The sequence below is a fragment of the Lampetra planeri genome, chromosome 43 (assembly GCF_965212315.1).
Source record: "Lampetra planeri chromosome 43, kcLamPlan1.2.h2, whole genome shotgun sequence".
Taxonomy (NCBI): Eukaryota; Metazoa; Chordata; class Hyperoartia; order Petromyzontiformes; family Petromyzontidae; genus Lampetra; species Lampetra planeri.
The window spans coordinates 7,665,793-7,684,619 of NC_136149.1; the positions used below are offsets into that span (position 1 = coordinate 7,665,793).

Below are 18,827 nucleotides of genomic sequence, written 5' to 3' on the forward strand. Positions count from 1 at the left end.
ATACAGTTGGTACTACGGTGCAGCTACAGATGCACTGAGGAGATACTAGAGAACGTATAGCAGTGGATAGAGAACGGACATCACCTTGTCGTAGACCATGGCGTTGCGTGCCGCTGTGGTCACCCACACCTCCTTGTAGAAGCGGTCGTGCACGGGGTCACTAACGTCAACTGTGGCATCGTCCGACAGGCCCAGGATCATGCTTATGACACGGGACACAAGGGTGAGACACAACACAAAAGGGGATGCAGCATCGGACACAAGTGTGGGGACAGAGGACTTGGACAGCATGGGGAGGGAGAGGGCTTCTTTACAGTCGTTGCTCAATTTTTAAATGGCACATTTTATTCACAATGTCATAAACGAATCCACAAGATGGCAGATGTATCATGTGATAAAAGATGGCGGCACGTTTGCACAACTCCACATTAGAACTTGTCTGCCTCTCGGAGGGGGCGTACCGACAAATGGAATGTGCCGAGGAATGGAGCTGCAATACGTTTTCCACGAGACGCAGGCACGACACTGAACGTGTCTCCATCCTCACCGGAAGCAGTGCGTGCGCAGGTGCAAGGCAAAGCGGCCGGCTTGGTAGGGCCGCCCGTCCATGGTGGACGGCACCATCTCGCTGTCCTCCACCATCACTGCTATCTCGCTGTCCCTGCGGCCCAGCAGGCTGCGGTCGTTGATGTTGGCAGAGCCTGCAAGCACGGCGGTGTTGGTGGTGGTGACGGAGGCAAGGGATCAACTCAAGGGCGGGTGTCAAGAGTCAGAGGAATTTTTTTGTGGCGAGCTTTTAACTAGTTCGCCTGGTATGCAGGAGATCGTGGCTTCGATCCCGACCCTGACACCTATTGTATATTTGGAGTTTGAATGTTGTCCCTGTGGTCGCATGGAATTTATCTGGGTCCTCCTGTTTTCCCCTCCACATTTAGAATCAATGTGCGTTTAGAGTATTTGGTTGCTCCAGTATAAATTTCAACGTGATAAGCCACTTCATTTAGCTAACATTTGTGGCCAGGTTGCTTCTGAAAAAGAGCTATACAGCTCAGTGGGACTTACCTGAAAAAATGAATATAGTAAAAATAAATTGTTTGTTTAAATGAGCATTGAGGCAGTGCTCATCTCCCATTAACAGCCCTGAGCTAGTGGTGGAAATTTCACATTACTATGGTAGGCGTCAGTCTATCCGTAGGACAACCATTGTTGACTTCCTCACAAAGTGGTTTGTATTTTACGACCCCGGAGGGATGATGGGCTGCGTCAACCTACAACCAGGGTTTGAACTCGTAACCTTCTGATTGTGATCCCAGCAATATATGCTTGTATGAGACGCTACCCTGCCAGCGTAATGTAAGTATGCGTTGTTTAACACCTAGTAGGTTTTCATGACCAATAATATCCATAAGAAAGGATTTTTGGGTAAGATCGCGTAGGTACTGCATATTATCACATTAACATAATCCATTGTAATTTATATGACCACATTAACCCCCCTTTGGTCATCACCATTACCTGAGTAATGGTGATGACATCACCATTACTCTATTTAAGACTGGAAACAGGAAGACTTCTTCACAATTCTGACAAATCACCTGATGAAGCTGATTGTAATCACCAGCGAAACGTCGTACTCAAAGTGCAAATGTGGGTTGCTCTCCACCACACCGGTGTGCTGAAGTAGTAACTAATTGGCACGTTTTGCTTACGCGACAAACTTTACTAATTGGCTGTGTCGGGCGGTGGCAGGTTTAACAACACATTTATATTTACGTGATCTACCCCCCAAAAATTCCTGTATTATTGGAAAAGCCTGCGTTGCTTATATCAACGATCCTTACATACGGTGACGAGGATGCGCTTATATGAGGTGGGGGAGGATTGTGGTGGTCGCACCGATGATGACGGTGGTGTCATCGGCGATGAGCAGCTTGCTGTGCACGTAGACAAGCTCCGTGACGAGGCGGCCGTCCAGGTTGGCGTGCGTGCGCAGACCGCAGAACGACACAAAGTGCATCCAGCGGTCGCTCACTGCCGCACGCACGCACACAGACACGCACGCGCAGGCACACACACATCCACACACGCACGCAGACACGTACGCACACACACGCACCCATACACGTACACGCACCCACACGGATGCAGACAAGACAAAAATTCCCCCGTGTAGCCTTTAACAGACTGTAGGGGGCAAGTGCTGTTCGCGAGCACCTATGAAGGCCGGCAAGGTACACGAGGGGGTGGCCAGCACTACACCCGGCCGCCTTTGTCTCCCCAGTGGCGATGTTTACACACCTCACCAGGTACTCATTTCAGGCTGAGTCGACAAAGGGGAGGCCCAGGACCGGTTCAGGTAATTGTCACTGGTGTTGGCCGTCAGCGGGAATAGAACTCGGGTCATTGGGTTCAAAGCACAGCGTGTTAACTGCTACACCACCGCCACACACGCACGTGCCAGAGGTCAGCCGTCAGAGTTTCAGCCCCACAGCGTCGTGGGGGGCAGGGTGAGTTGCCCCCCTGCCCCCTTCCCACTGCTAAATTCTTAAAAGTCGAGGAAAAAAAGTGTTGGCAAAAAGATTATCACAAATAAGTGATGGGCGTCGCAGCCTTTACCGCGCCACACAACGGAGGTGAGAGGCAGAGCGGAATACACGGTGGACAGGAACAGATCGTGTCACTATCCGTTGAGTTCAACGTTTATAGCATCTGTTAAAAGTTTGTTTAACATTAACTGTGTTGTGCCCCCCCCCCTGCCGGCCCTATTTCTATGTTTTTTCATGCCTCCTACTTTAAACAAGGTCACGCTACCAGGCTGCACGGTTTGGTAACAACAACATAAAAAAATTCAACCGCAGAGACTAACGCCGGAGCGGCAGCTGGAGGAGGGGACATGGTAGCACTCACTCTCTGCCTTGAGCCTTTCGATGATGGAGTACTCTCCACGACACATGGTCCTGAGGAATAAGACAGCGGGGGGTGAGCGTTTAGGCCAGTGAAACTACAAACTAAACTCTTTATTTTTTTTATTTTACCAGGTAAGGCCCACTGAGATATATACTGTATCTCTTTTAAAAAAGTGACCTGGCCACAAATGATACACTCAACGAAGTGGCTTATAATTATCATCACGTGGAAATGTATTGCAGCAGCCAAAAACTCTGCAGGCAGTGGTGATGGTCGTGAAGGTCGACTCCATTCCTGTTGGGTCTGGAGACTCGAGATTCGGTTTCCCAAGGCTTCATTTAACAGTCAGTGACCACTGAAAAACGGTCCAGTGTCAGCCATCTTTGGTTAGCGTTACACCTATACATGCTTAGCAACACAATAGTATTGCTATCTCTAGAGGCCATGCAATCGACGGTGTAACTATTACAACTGCTCTGTGTCTTGTGACACCGCCATATACACGCTTACATAAATCACAAGAGCCCCCATACGGTCAAGTATTAACGCTCCCTTACAATCGTCCCTGGGGTTGGCTGTCCCACCCCTGGACAGCCCACCACCTGTAATTGAGGTGCATGACGGCCTGGATGGCATTCCCGCCCCCCGTGGTGATGTCGCCCTCGAAGCCCGGTATGAGGGGCAGCACCACGTACACCCGGAACGTCCGATTCTCCCTGTAGGTGGGGTGAGGGCAGCATGGGGGTGAGAGCGGCACGCTCGAATGCCAGGAATAACTATTAATCATTCTACAGAAGTCCCTCGGTTAACGTTTTTAATCCGTTTCAAGAAAACTACTGTTAACAGTAATAACTGTTCATCGAATATATATAAAGATCACTGGAGTCTTGCAAGAGGGCTGTTTCCCTTGCCAAAACAGAAAACGTAATGTGAACAAAGCCAGATGGTGTCTTAACGCTTATAAATGGGAGCCGCTGATTGGCTGAGGGCATGGCTCAGCCACACTTACGAGTGCTCAGATTAGCCGAAATTGGCGCCATCGTGTGCATAACGTAAACATACCGTTAGTCAACACTTTAGCGTTAGTCGAAACCATGGGGTCCTATGGGAGGCCAAACGTTAACAAAAACAACGGTAAACGATGTCACTGTTAATCAAGGGACTACTGTACAGCACTTATTTATCCAGAAGAGCCATACCGAGCCGTAGGATTCTTTTCCAGGAGGGTCCTGCTGCATTGGGCTTCTATTAAAAGACGTTTTCAGTCCAATTAACGGTGAGGGTGTTTATTATTCACGTGTTTGGGAGGAAACCAGAGCAACACTCAATTCCCGTACAGATGGAAACAGATGCCGATGAGTCCACTTTCCGTGCTACCTTCTTCTGGCAACAGACTTGTGAAGGCCTGGCATTATTGTCGGTGCTGCCCTGTACACACTTGGTCTTAATGTTAGTGCTGCCCTAAATTAGCAAATAATAACCCACAACAATGTTATGTAGAAAGTCTGGTTTCATTGTAAGTAGGTAGATGAAATGGATGGAGCGAGTGATTCAGCCCATCGGGTTGCCCCCATCGGTGGGAGATTGGTCAATAAAGGCCATCAAAAACACGCCAAACTGCCTTTAACCAATGAAGATGTTTCCTTTAATTTCTCCAATCCAGTTTCTCTAAAATATACTCTAATATTGATTTGAACAGCATTGGTGATAGTGCATCTCCTTGTCTGACTCCCCTTTTGATTGAATTGTATTAAATCCTTCGTGGAATCTCCATGTGGTGGTTCCATCTATAACTGGCTTTTATCATTAGAAAAGTTGCATTGGCACACCGAAATAGCATGCAGCCAATGAGCTTTCCACATTAATTTATGCAGCAAAGTGACGCTAGACTGGTTTCGATTCAACTAGGACTCATCAGCAGAGCGTGACACCTCCGACTAGCACAGTTGGCCACGTACTATGCGAGAGAAGTTCAACATACATACATATGTGAAGACTGAAAACAACAGACCACTTACCTGACACGGTATGCGTACAAACGGAGTCAGGAAGTGTATCAAGCCTCTGAATGGTGCAGAGAGGCTTCAAATGGAATTGGTTAGTGCCAGAGAATTGAACCAATTGGTTGAGAAATTCAAACGCAAAAGGTGGGAAAACGAGGGTGAGCTGTTGGGGTAATGGTTAACAACCGTTAGAACAGCAGGACGAGGATTGGGTGACGGAAATGGGGATGAGCGGAAAAAAAGGGGCTGGAGGAATATTAAAGGCGAGAGCACGAGTGGAATGGACGGTTGGAGAGAAGACGAAGTTCAAGCATCAAGAACCGAAGCCCGGGTCTAGGAATAGCGTCGTGTCCAAAATAAAGGCTCTTAGTAAAGCAAGAGTGCGTGTTGGCGTCACTACACATACATTAACAACCAGAAAATATCGCGATGTACAGATGGTACCTGTAGGCCTGCAAGATCCTGTCCACGAGGGCATCTCCCACCTTGTTAAAAACCGTCTTGTTGTCGGCACAGCTGATGAAGAACTGATTCTGTGGGACTCGCAAATAATCAGACCGTTGACACGCAGAGTGGAGGCAAGGGTCAGTGCCACACACGGCACGCTGGGAAATGGTAGTGAAGTGCCACTGGTGGTGCGGTGGCTTGGCAAAGTCGGTGGTGTTGGTAGAGCAGGTGGTGCCATTGACATTACTGGTGGTGTGGTTACTTGGTGGAGTTGTTGGTACTGTATGTATGTTGAACTTCTCTCGTACCGTATGTTGCCAACCGTGCTAATCGGAGGTGCAGGGGAAGGTCAACAAACTAAACACAACAACAAGGAGTTCAAACGAAATTCGTTTTCAATTTATATTTAAAAGTGCATAGCTCCAGTGGCTTCCTAATATCGGAAGAGCGTTCCAAGACAGGTGCAAAAGCGCATCTGGAAGCGCGCAATGCTGTGACCACCGCCTTTGTTCGCTGGTTAGCCAAAAGCCGCTACTGTTAGGATGACCGGAGTTCGTTTGATGGTTTATGCTCCTTGACGAGACCAACAAGGTAATGATTGTGACCTCATAATTATATTCGTTCGGCAACCGGAAGCCAATGCAGTTCGACGAGCACCGGACGGACACGGTTGGACCTTGCAGTACCCGTAAGGACACGTGCCAAATAATTTTGTACACCGCCGCTGGCGATGTCGCTGGTGGAGTGGTGGCTCGGTGAGGTTGCTTGAGCTGGTGGCACGGTGCCCCACCTCTATGTAGATGTAGTGCTTGCTGCTGCGGATGGCCGATAGGTACGCCAGGTGGATGGACTCCTCGTGACATGTGACCCCCGCTGACCAGTGGCTCACAGAGCGCAGCACCTGGGCCGGCGCATCACAAATTGACCGCGGAGCAAACGCTGTGGCACATCTCACGTTTTATGAGATAACGCACACCACACGAGCGTGTTTCAACAAAGGACAGGTACAGCCCATCTGTCAATATTATATATTATTATAATCCACTGCTGGATAAAGGTTTCTCCACACCGTATGGTTCGTGGGGGTTATCTGACTGGACTTCACCATGTTGTTCAGTGTGAATTGAGGAAGGTGGGCAGCAAAGTTGTGGGAGCATAGATGTACAGTATAACACTTTAATTTGCCGCACTACCCACAGTATAGCCCAGAAGCAGCCTATGACACCTGTTTTATGCATGGTGGTAGCACATCTAAGCCCTGTCCAAGTTGACCCCTGCTCAGCTTCCGAGATCTGATGAGATCGGGCACGCTCTGGGTAACTTGGTCAGAGGCATGGGTCGACATCCAGGAGATATTTAGAATCCGCATCGGGTGGCAACTTCAATCTGGATGTGAACTTGGCAAACCTGCACGTTGGTGGCCACAGAACCAGGCAGGGAGTAGTGGAGCTGCTGTGACGTGCGGTGGGATTTTGGCAGCAGGAAAGGGAAGGAGTTTCTTTTCGACTTTTTCTTCACGATCTGGAAGGACATCGCATTCCCGCGAGTCATGAGAAATGTACGTGGTACCCCGTAGTCGCATCGAGCCGACATCCTCGAACGTGATGGCTTAAACTAAGCTTGCAATTATTTTTTTAATTTACCAGATAAGCCCCACTGAGTTATCAGCTTCTTTTTCAGAAGCGACCTGGCCATAAATGATAGCTCATCGAAGTGGCTTATCGTGTGGAAATTTATTGCAGCCAAATACTCTAAACGCACATTGAATCTAAATGTGGAGGGAAAAACCGGAGGACCCGGAGAAAAATCCACGCAACTATGCCAGGTTTGGGATCGAACCCACGACCTCCTGTATACCAGGCGAGGTAGTTAACATCTCGCCACCATGCTCCCGGCTTCCACACCCTTTTCCACTAGCACATCCGAGTGGAGCAAGCGCAGGGCCCTCGCGGAGCCAAATAGTCAAAGGCTGGCCTCACACAAGGCCAAGCAGGGCCAGGGGGCTGGGGCTGTCGCACATCGACTGCGCGTGACGTCAGTCAGCACACGGAGGACACGGCATCAACCGTGTTCATCAGCGGCACGGTTTGGGCTCTGCAGTGGAAAAACAACCTGGCATCTCAAATCACGAAGGCCTGGCTTGGCACTTCCCTGGCGACTTCATTTTGTACATACAGAGCATGGCCACATGAGGCCTACGCAGGGCTTAATTTCTCATTTGTGGGGTAGGGTCGTGACTCATAGCCACATACATAGCAAGGGGTATAATGGATGTGGGGTGTACTGGGAGTGGAAATATTGTTCAGGTTACTGACCCGGGCAGACCTGACCGATATTAATCCCTGGGCCTACTACATAAAATTGGCCCATCACCATAAGCACCTTAACCAAACTAATTCTATATCAGTTGATAACGCTACGGTGTGTGTTAATGTGTGGTTCATCAAATGTATTTGAATGTCCTCTTTGGCCTTCAGTAGAGGAACCTGTTCCTCACCCCTCCTCCAGACATACAGGGCAAGGGAACATGCAGGGTGCAGGAGGTACGACAGCCCCTGCACCCCCTTTGCCTCCCTGAAATTGTAAACACAGCAGCAGATGCGACAGCGGTAGCAGCAGCAGATGCAACAGGATCTTAAGTGAAAGCAGCAACAGTAGCAGCAGTAGAAGCAGTCTATTAAAAAAAATGTTGGGTTATATTGTGAAAATATAAATGTGTCGTTAAAACCCGACACCACCCGATGCAGCCAATTAGTAAGATTTGTCACATAAACAAAAAGTGCCACTTAGTTATTACTTCAGCACACCGGTGTGTTGGAGACTAAGCCCACACCATTTACGATTCGAGTACGACGTTTCACTGGTGATTACAACAACCAGCATCATCAGGCGATTTGCCAGAATTGTGAAGAGGTCTTCCTGTAAAGGTGATGTCATCACCGCAAGCAGTAGCAGCAGTAGCAATAGAAGCGAGAGCAACAGTAGGAGCAACATCATCATCAGTGGCAACAGTTTCAACATCACCGTCGTCGTCTTCAGTGGCGGGCGCACCTTGGTGAAGTTCCAGCGCTGGATGAAGTGCCTGGCGACGTCCCGCGCCGCTGCTCCATGCACCGCGACGCCGGCGTCGTGCCACGGCATGCGCGGCGTCTTGTAGCGGTCGATGAAGTCTGCCGGGCAGAGCCGCAGCCGGGCGACCGACGCGGTGAACTGGTGAGCCCCCTCTTGTTGGTGTTAAGCGCACGGAGCTGGCTCGGCGACTCGGGCGGTGAAAAAAATATATACAGGGCGATCTATCTATAGATACCCCACTCATTGCCACACTACCCCCACCCCTGAACTGCCGTTTACTTTTCAGCAGGAAGACTGAACGTCGTGAAAGCGATGGCTCCGTGTCTCGCAGCGGAGAGCGTCGAGGAGGATTTCAGACGTGCGTTGAGATCGCCGAGAGCTGTGTAGAGGTGCAAAGGTGTCATAAGCACCTTTAGCAAAATGTAATAACATAGCAGAGCCATAGATATCAAACCCTTATCAGTGCCTACCTTACTACAGACCAATTCGGACCTTATTGGTCACCCCGTTCCCTTATAAATCTCAACGTTCATCCTACAAAGTCCCATCACAAGAGAGAAACACAAACAAATAGACAAAAAAATGTGCCCGTATTGAAACGGATGTACGCCATATGGACCTGAAAACTCTATTTCCATGTACAAGAATACGGGTAAACCGTATGGGTTGACAGGTTTGTGTAAGGGTGTTCTAAGCACCCTTAGCAAAATAGCATACAATTTCAGAGCTGTCACATCCATGGACGGGGTGGATACATTTCAGAGAAAGGAGAGAGGCAAAGCAGAGATTAGTTGAAAGGAGGGAGAGAGAGGGAGAGAGAGGAGGGGGAAGCAGGACAGGATGGTGGCTGAGACTGGGAGATGGACGTGTCAACAAAAAGAGCCCTTCCCCATGTGCTGAGCCTTTGTGTTCCTTCTTACAGAGGCGTTGGAACGAGACGTCTTGTTTTCTCTACCGCGCCCTCGAACTTGAGTGCCCGGCCGCCAGGTGGCTCAGCGGCAGTGCGGGCGGGGGATGTGGGCTGGCTCGCAATCGGAAGGTTGTGAGTTCAAATGCTGGTTGCGAGTTGACTCAAGCCATCATCCCTCTGGGGTCGATAAAATGAGTACCACGTTGTGGGAAAGTCCTTTGGTAAAACTTGCCCCAGCCATAAAATTATGGACTTTGATTATTACTTCAGTGGGTACGTATAAAGTATATCGATATGGCTCACCATGTATTTCCAGCACACAAATTCGAGGACACCTCTTCGCAATGGCCGTGGCTATTCGTCATCTGACACAGGACAGTAGCACGCCGGTTTACGTCGGAGGATGCCTCCGTGAAAGATGCGACTACGAATATCAAAACGACGTTGATCAAAGCGATTTACAGGGTACGGTGGAGGCCAAGGCTGAGATGCGACGGATAACGAGAAAGGACCGGCGACGCTGTCAGCGGCGTGAGTGTGGGGTTGAGAAATGACATAAAAGGGGGAGGCATAAATCGGGGTATTACTGTCCATCAGTCTACCAACAAGCTGGGAAATATTGTTAGAAATGTAACCCTGCATACTGCCCTCTCGTCCATCCACTGCTGGATGCATCGTATCACCGAAAGAGGTGGTGGCAGCTTCGGGAGGCCTTCATCCAGCAGTGAATAGATCATGGCTGCTGCTGCTGCGACTGATGATGATGATCAATTCCTGGCCGCGACTAATATCAGTGGACGAGTGATATCCGAACGATTCCTGGGCGGCCCCCTTAATCGACCCACACTGACCAGCATGGTGAAGTATGGTCAGACAACAACTTGTGGCCGAATGACCGACACAGTGCGGGGAAGCCTTCATCCAGCAGCGGATTGAGAAGGGAGCAGTAGAGACACTGACCGGCAAAAGGTTTGTCAAGCTGCACCCAGTCCTTGAGTATAAAGTTGCAGTAGTCTTTCCCGTGCCAGAAACGTGCTTCACCACACACCGAGCCTGCAAAGACAAATATCCTCCGAATAGCCTTAACAGACTGGGCAGTACTCCCACCAAACTATTTTTTTTATTTTACCGGGTAAGGCCCCACTGAGCTGTGTAGCTCTTTCGCAGAAGCGACCTGGCCACAAATGATAGCTCAACGAAGTGGCTAATCATGTGGAACTTTATAGCAGCCAAATACTCTAAGTGCACGTTTCTAAATGTGGAGGGAAAAACCAGAGGACCCGGAGAAAATCCACGCGACTGCAGGGAGAACATGCATATATCCAGGCGTCAGGGTCCGGTTCGAATCCCCCGATCTCCTGCATACCAGGCGAGGTAGTTAACATCGAACCACCGTGGCACCATGTAATAATGTCAGCATATGTGCTCGCGGGCCGCTTCATCAACAAACTGTATCTCTTGTCTCCAGCTCTCTTAATATCTTATGGCTCTTTTATCTCCCTTATCGATTATCTGAATCTCTTTATATCTAGTGGGGGGGGGGGGGGCGTAGCTCGACAGCACCAGCAGTGAATAAAACAACGGCGCTGGCTGTCGCCGGTCGGGACCCACGCGAGTCGACGCCGTTGTCTGCGCCACGGTTGCCGCTGCGCTCTCGGACGCGGTGGCCCGGGAGCACGTGCGGCAGGGGCCCCAGGCGCCCGCCGGACCCTGCGCTGCTCTTGGAACGCTCCCGTGACAATGACGTCGCCGCTGGTGTCGTGATCGTCGACGACGACGGTGGAGGCGACGGACCGATGCGGAGCGCGCCCTCCAGAGAGCTCGCCGGTACGCACGCCTCGTGCAGCTCCACCTCCTCGTGCAGCTCCACCTCCTCGCGCCGCTCCACCTGCGTCGTCACCTTCGACTGCCGAGACCAACCGCTCGTGAAGTCATCTACTCACTCCTTCATTTAATCATTCAAACATTAACCCATTCGTCTCACCATCACCATCACCATCGTGATCAGCTGAATGAGGCCTCCTTAAGTCACCGCAACTAGTGAGCGGCCTCACACAAAAGAGGCCCCCTCATAAGGGGCCCCATTTTGTTGAATGAATAAAGTAATCCCATGTGGAATTCTGCCCCGTGCCTCCAGGAACCTCTGGGTGGCCCTGCCACCTCCAACCTCACAGTTCCCACAATGCATCCAGCACCCGTACACTAGCCAATCTCATCGCTCCATCTGTAAGGTGGACGATCTCTCTCGGGCGCTTACACCCACTCACCTGTATACTCTCGCGGTACCGCCCACACTCCCCTCACCTGTACGCCCCATCCCAAATTGGCCCCTCCCCCCGCTCACCGACGACTCGCGACGCGAGAGCGAGGGGCTGCGCTGGGGTGTCCGGCGCACGTCGCCCACGTCCGTGAGACGGTGCCGCTCGTCGTCCCAGCGCCCGTACGCCAGGTCGATGCCGCCCAGCAGCGCCAGCGACTGGTCCACCACCACCAGCTTCTCGTGGTGCGCCCAGAACAGCACCGTGGACGACATGTGGTCCGGGTGCCTCATCACCTGCGGCCGCGCCGTGGGGAGGGCAGGTTTCACCGGCTGGGTCATGGCGCTGCGGTGAGTTGCCGGTTCTGAGAGCTCGTTTAGCGCAAGGATAATTGCGGAGGTGGCCTTCGGAATAAAAAAAAAAATTTGTTCGCTAACATCAAAATCAGAATATGTATTTATACTAGAGGAATTCGATGAGCTATAAAGCTATTTTTTACAACAACAAAAAAACAATACAAAAAACATGATAAGAGTTCAAAGTATAGTAAAGGTGTAGGGGTGTTACGGAGGGGCTGTTATACATGTGTAGGGGTGTTAGAGAGAGAGCCGTTATGCATGGCAGCTTCTGGGAAACAAACACAGTGGGCGGGGCTACGTGAGTGCACGGGGGGGGGGGGTGCTCTCAACGACGTCCGCACCAGGCAGCCCGGGGCCCCACCCCTCAGCGGGGGTGGAGTATAAAGGGGGATGTGTCAGAGGGCTCGGAGCAGAATGTTAAAGCTAAACCAGTGAAGACCGAAGATCGTCTAGCTAGAGCCCTGGACTCCCCTGGGACGTCGCCCTTGTCAGGGCCGCGCAGGACCGAGCCAGCGGCGTGGTCCCGAGAACCAGAGCTAGTGCTCTGAGACTCCGGGTACCGTAGCCCGACTTACCAGTGTCGGGCCAGACAGCCTCCCCTAGCCCGTTAGTGGAGGACTAGGAGGTAGGTCAGAGATAGCTAGCAGTGTATTCCCAGCTAGCCGGGTGAGGGGGCCGATACCGCCTCTAGTATTGTATGTCCACAGTTGTGACTACTTGTACGGAATAAATACGTGTGCCTCACCAACGGTGTCCAAGAGTCATCAACGGTACTTCACATGGGATCACACGGGAAACAAACACAGTGGGCGTGAGTGCACGGGGAGGTGCTCTCAACGACGTCCGCACCGGGCAGCCTGGGGGGCTGACCCGGAGTTGTGATCCCCCGGGGCCCCACCCCTCAGCGGGGAGTTTTGGTATAAAAGGGGATGAGCCGGAGGGCTCAAGAGATAATGTTAAAGCTAAACCAGTGAAGACCGAAGATCGTCCAGATAGAGCCCTGGACTCCCCTGGATCGCCGCCCTTATCAGGGCCGAACAGGACCGAGCCAGCGGCGTGGTCCCGAGAGCCAGAGCCGGTGCTCTTATCAGAGCTGGTCTGGGACTCCGGGTACCGTAAGCCCGACTTACCAGTGTCGGGCCAGATAGCCTCCCCTAGCCCGTTAGTGGAGGACTAGGAGGTAGGTTAGGCATAGCTAGCAAGTGTATCCCCAGCTAGCCGGGTGAGGGGGCCGATACCCCCTCCAGTGTTGTATGTCCGTGATTGTGCCAACTGACGCGGAATAAATACATGTGCCTCCAACCCCGGCGTCCAAGAGTCCTCAACTATATTACATCTGGTGACAGAAGTGAACGACCACGAACATGGACACGCGCCGGACAGCTCGAGCCAGGGTACCGGAGGCGGAGGACACCGCTGCAGTTGTGGAGCCCGAGACGGCTGAAGAAGGCATCGAGCAGCCGGGGCCGGATGCATCCACACCGCAGCATCGGGATGGAGGGGATCCGTCAACAGATGGACTGAGGCAGGCTCACGCGAAACTGGCGGAGCTGCTGTACGCTGCTGCCGCCACGCTGGAACAGATCACACGGCTGGGGGCTGGTGGACCGCCACGGGGCGACGACAGCCGACGACCAGTGCGCCTTCCCGCCATTTCGACGGAGCCCGACTTCGAATCTCCCGCCATCGCCGCAGCAGCTGCTGAGGGCGTGGCCGGCCTGAGCCTCGCGTCCGACGTCGGGCGTACAGTGGCTGCCGCGTCATCACCAGCGGACAGAGCGTCACCACTGGTGCGACCGGCGATGCCATCCGTCGTTCGCGCCGAAGCCGAGCCGAGTGACGGGGACAACGGAGAGCGACCTTCCACGGCGGCCGCTGCGTTGCACCAACGGCTACCTCCACTCAAGGAGTTTGTGGGCGAGGATGGCGACTGGGGCGGCTTCCAGCGGCGCTTCCTCGCACACCAGGAAATGGTGCAGTGGACAGATGCCGAGGCTCTCCGCGCGCTGCCGGCGCTCCTCGACAGCGACGCCCTCGCCACTCTTACATCGTCGTCGAAGGACAAACACTCCACACTACAGATGGCGCTGCAGCTATTGGCTGCAGTCTACGGACCACCGTCGGACTGCAGGCAGCTCTTTTATGATCACCAGCGGGGTGCAAAGGAGTCGCCCCTGGCGTATCGTACGAGTCTCCTGGCACTAGCAAAGACGGCCTTCCCACGAATGGACAACGAAGGCGTGGACGCTATGGTAACGGAGAAGATCCTCCTGCTGGCGGACGACTTGGACATCGTCGTCGTGGCACAGGACGACGCAGAAATGTGTTCCCTCCAGGCTGCACGACTCCTCCACGCCAACCTACTCTCGCAGCGACGGAAGGCCAGCAAGGCAGCGACCGGGCGTGCTGTGGCTGCAGCCACCCTCCCGGCGGAGGAAATTTGCGCCGTCGACCGTCAACTGCAGCAGAGAGCGGGAGTACGGGCGGGCCGGGACGGATCGAGCCGCCTCGACCATCCATCGTCGTCACCAGCGCTCCCGTGCTGTTACAATTGCGGCATCCGGGGCCATGTCGCCTCGGGGTGCCGCTCTCCTCGGCAGCACGGGACGACGCCTCGACAGGACGCCAGCCCTCCTCCCAAGCTCCATCAACATAACCCGGCGAGTCGCGGCACCCCTCATGTTTGGCCCACGCACACACCCGTCACACACTCGCACACCGCAGCGAACGGGGGGCCGACATTGCACACCGTCGCGCCAACACGCACCACTGTGGGGACTCATATCGAACCCAGCCAGTGGTCCGTGTTGGCCCATCGCGTTGTGGCCGCATCGTCGGGGTCGTCAGCCGTTGTGGGGCACATTGACGGGGTTGAGGTGCGCATCCTGGTCGATACGGGAGCATCGGCGACCATCATTTCGGAACTAATTTACAATATTCTTCCTGTCCAGAGCCGTCCTTTGCTGCCCGTTAATGTTCCATTCTATGCTGCTAACGGGGGCTCACTTGGCATCATTGGACAAATTCGAGCGCAAATTTGTATCGGTGATATCAAATTATCTGGCCCGATTTTTGTTTCCTCCTCGCTGGCGGTTCCGTGCCTGCTGGGGACGGACTTCCTGGGCAAAATGCCGATTCGTATTTTAATCGACCAGGGCTGCATTGAGCTCCCGTCGGGCCGACGCATGGCGTTTCTGCCGTCCCCCGCTGCGGGTCGGACGGCGTTCGCGACGGTACCGGCGTTCGTCGATAGAAGGGTACGCATACCGCCGGGGGCACAAATGTTGGTGCCTCTTAAACTTCGTCGGCCCTTCGCTAAAGGCATTGGGGACCAGGGGGTTCTGCTGGGGCCGTCTAGGGCCGGGGTTAGCGGACCTCATTTAATTCCGGCCCAGACCATCGTTAAAGGGGACGGGGATCCTTTCATCGCGGTCCTCAATGTGGGGTCGCAGACGGTGGTGGTTCCACAGGGGACCGTGCTTGCTCACGCAACGCCGGTGCCCTGTGAGGAACCCGTCGCGAATCACGTAAGCGCTGTCCCTCTGCCGCGACCACATTCGGACAGCGATGAAGGGTGGCTCGAGGCGCTTTGTGCGGGATCGACGGACCTGTCGGATTTAGAGCGTCAAAAGCTTAAAACACTGCTGCGTGAATTTTCCGACGTTTTCAGTCGGAACAAATTCGATTTGGGCTGTACTCATCTGCTGCGTCACCATATTGATACAGGTGACAGCGCGCCAATACGCCAGAATCCTTTTCGGTTAAGTCCCGCCGAAAAGGACCATGTCAAATCGGCCGTTGATGACATGTTAGCCGCCGACATCATTTCTCCCTCTACCAGCCCTTGGGGAGCACCGATCGTCCTGGTTAAAAAACAGGACGGCTCGTTGCGTTTTTGCGTCGATTTTCGTCGCCTCAACAAAATTTCTGTTGCCGACACATACCCGCTCCCACGGATGGACGAATCGCTGGACGCCTTGGCGGGAGCGCGATTCTTCTCCACATTGGATTTGCTTTCGGGATTCTGGCAGCTTCCTCTGGACGATGATTCAAAGCCTAAAACTGCATTCCGTACACCGCACGGCCTGTTCCAATTCAACCGGTTGCCGATGGGACTCCACTCAGCGCCGGCAACTTTCCAGCGATTGATGGAATTGGTTTTGGCTGGATTGCAATGGGACTCGTGCTTGATTTATTTGGGTGACGTTATCGTCTTTAGCAAAACATTTGACGAACATCTCCAGAGGTTGCGGGCGGTTTTCCTCAAAATGCGGGCTGCTAATTTGAAATTGAAACCCCAAAAATGTCATCTGTTACGCGAATCTGTGCGTTATTTGGGACATATTGTCGGACGCTCAGGTATTGCTACCGATCCCGCCAAAACGCAGTGCGTCAGCTCCTGGCCGACTCCCACCTCTGTGGGAGAGGTCAGGAGTTTCGTTGGATTCGCGTCGTATTACCGACGGTTTGTCGCGGATTTTGCGACGATTGCGAAGCCCCTACATGCTTTGACGTCAAAGGGGGTCCGGTTTCATTGGGGACAGGAGGAGGAGGCTGCTTTCCGCTCCCTTCGGGACGCTCTGGTAAAAGCTCCTCCCTTGGTTTACCCCGATTTTTCTAAACCCTTTTTGCTCGACACCGATGGGAGCAACACGGGTATTGGGGGCGTGCTTTCCCAGGTGGTTGACGGCGTAGAACGGGTAGTAGCGTACGGTAGTCGGGTGTTGTCTCCAGCGGAGCAAAGATATTGTGTCACCCGTCGGGAACTGTTGGCAATTGTCAATTTCATCCAACAGTACCGCCCATATCTGTACGGTCGGCGTTTCACCGTCCGTACAGATTATGCGGCACTACAGTACGCCCTGCGAGTTCAACAACCATCGGGACAATTGTCTCGATGGTTGGAGATTCTCCAGGACTTTGATTTTGAAACTACGTACCGTAAGGGCGTTCGCCACACCAATGCGGACGCTCTGTCGCGCATGCCAACCACCTCCGAATGCGCATGCCTCCTGGGGTCGGGACGTTGCAGGCCTCCGGGTCAGATATCCGTTCCGGTCTTGGCGGCCGCCGACGACGCAGCGTCAATGACAAATTCGATCGCACAACAGGGAAAAGATTCCCTGTTGGGGTTGCCTGTCACTGAATGGGGGCGCCTCCAGATGGAGGATACCTCCCTCCTCGCGTTGCGTCGTCGCGTCGGCGGTGCTGGGCGGGGGAGGGGTGATGCCGGCTCATGGGAAATGGTCCAGGGTCTGCTAATGCATTGGGACGGGAGATCCCATCGACACCGGCTGGTGGTCCCTTCTGGGTTGCGGGGTAAGGTGGTGTGAGCCGCTCATGAGCGCCTCCTCCACCTGGGGACCCAAAAGACCCTCGCCTTGCTCCAGCTTGATTTTTTTTGGCCGGGCATGACAAGGGATGTCGGGGATCTGTTGGGGTCATGCCCTTGGTGTGCGCAACAGAAACCACCAGCACGGGAGTCTAACCCACCTTTGCAATCTATCAAAGTCTCCAGAGTCAACGAGCTTGTCGCGCTGGATATTCTGGGCCCATTCCCCGCCACCCCCAGGGGCAATACATATTTGTTGACCGGTGTGGAATACTTTACGCGCTGGCCAATGGCCTGGCCCCTTGCCAACCAGTCGGCAGCAGCCATCGTGGAGGCCTTTGTCCAGGGATACGTCCTGGACAAAGGTGCTCCGGAGCGGCTGCTGACCGACCAGGGCAAAAAAATTTCCGGCAAACTACTCCAACAAGTCTGTGAGCTCCTGGGCACGAAACAAATTCGTACCTCCCCGTATCACCCGCAAACTGACGGGATGGTCGAGCGTCTGCATCGAACCATCACGTCGATGTTGTCACAGCAGGTTTCGGACTCACAGACCGATTGGGACCTGCAAATTCAAGGGGTCTTGGCAGCATATAGAATGGCCCCCCATGCGGCAAAGGGATTTTCCTTCTTCTTCCTGATGTATGGCCGCGAACCTGACCCGCCTGTTCGGGCCCAGCTGCAGATCCCCGCGCCGCAGGGTAAAACTAAATTGGACGACCATGTTAAATTTAATCTTGCTAAATTAACAGAGGCACGGGATGCTGCCATGCAAAATTCCGACCTCCGTCAGAAAGCTAACGAGAGGCTCAGACTGGGTCGGGCGCACATGCTGCAGTGGAAGCCGGGGGACAAGGCATGGCTGCACTGTCCACAGGTACCACTTGCAACCTCCTCTAAACTGGTGCGGCCGTGGCGGGGCCCTGTGGAGGTGGTTGAGGTTTTGCGGCCTCAGTGCGTACGCATCAAATGGGGGAAGCGGCGGTGGTTTGTGCACCCCTCCAGATTAAAACCCTTCGTTGCGGTACAAATTCCCACTTCACACACGCGTGGCCAAACATGTGGGGGGTCGACCGACTCACAGGGTCCGTCTCCGCTGCTCTCACCTAACGTGTTGCCGGCTGTCCCGCCCCCAGGTGCACCAGGAGTGACGGGCTCACGCCCGACAACCCCTCCTGGGGATGCCGAGGGTCTCGCGGCATCAAAAAGAGACTCACTCGGAGACGGACAGTTGCCACCCGACAGTCCGCCATCCGGGGTTGCCCCGTGTGACGGGCCTGCTGCAAGGACGCGCGCAAGAATGCGCAGACTCTTGTGATGCCGGAAAAAAAAAAAATGTACACATGTTATGTTCATTGTGTGTTGTGTGTGTGGTGTGGTTCCCTGCAAATTGTATATAGGGTGGTTTTACGGAATTCGTATTTATTCGGGGGGGGGGGGTGCGTCGGGTTATTTTCCCTTCTTGCTGTTGTTGTTCTTGTTGTTGTTCTCGTTCTCGTTATTGTTGAAAAAATTGCGAGGCACACGCGGGGTCAAGGG

At 53.4% G+C, this 18,827-nt stretch overlaps 1 protein-coding gene across 5 annotated transcripts in view; it reads right to left on the reverse strand.

Moving 5' to 3' along the window:
* Positions 1–18,827, reverse strand: part of LOC144732686 (phospholipase D1-like) — a 44,494-nt gene that overhangs the window by 7,635 nt on the left and 18,032 nt on the right. For 4 of the 5 annotated variants that reach the window (XM_078614258.1, XM_078614256.1, XM_078614255.1 and 1 more), the window contains 12 exons: positions 11,684–11,893; positions 10,951–11,245; positions 10,300–10,392; positions 8,409–8,527; positions 6,765–6,878; positions 6,148–6,258; positions 5,355–5,443; positions 3,510–3,623; positions 2,908–2,957; positions 1,897–2,031; positions 548–701; positions 85–202 (listed from right to left, as the gene is read on the reverse strand). In XM_078614258.1, the coding sequence (XP_078470384.1) occupies positions 85–202; positions 548–701; positions 1,897–2,031; positions 2,908–2,957; positions 3,510–3,623; positions 5,355–5,443; positions 6,148–6,258; positions 6,765–6,878; positions 8,409–8,527; positions 10,300–10,392; positions 10,951–11,245; positions 11,684–11,893 (1,602 nt within the window). The remainder of the gene's footprint in view (positions 1–84; positions 203–547; positions 702–1,896; positions 2,032–2,907; positions 2,958–3,509; positions 3,624–5,354; positions 5,444–6,147; positions 6,259–6,764; positions 6,879–8,408; positions 8,528–10,299; positions 10,393–10,950; positions 11,246–11,683; positions 11,894–18,827) is intronic. The other variant, XM_078614259.1, reaches the window with a different exon arrangement.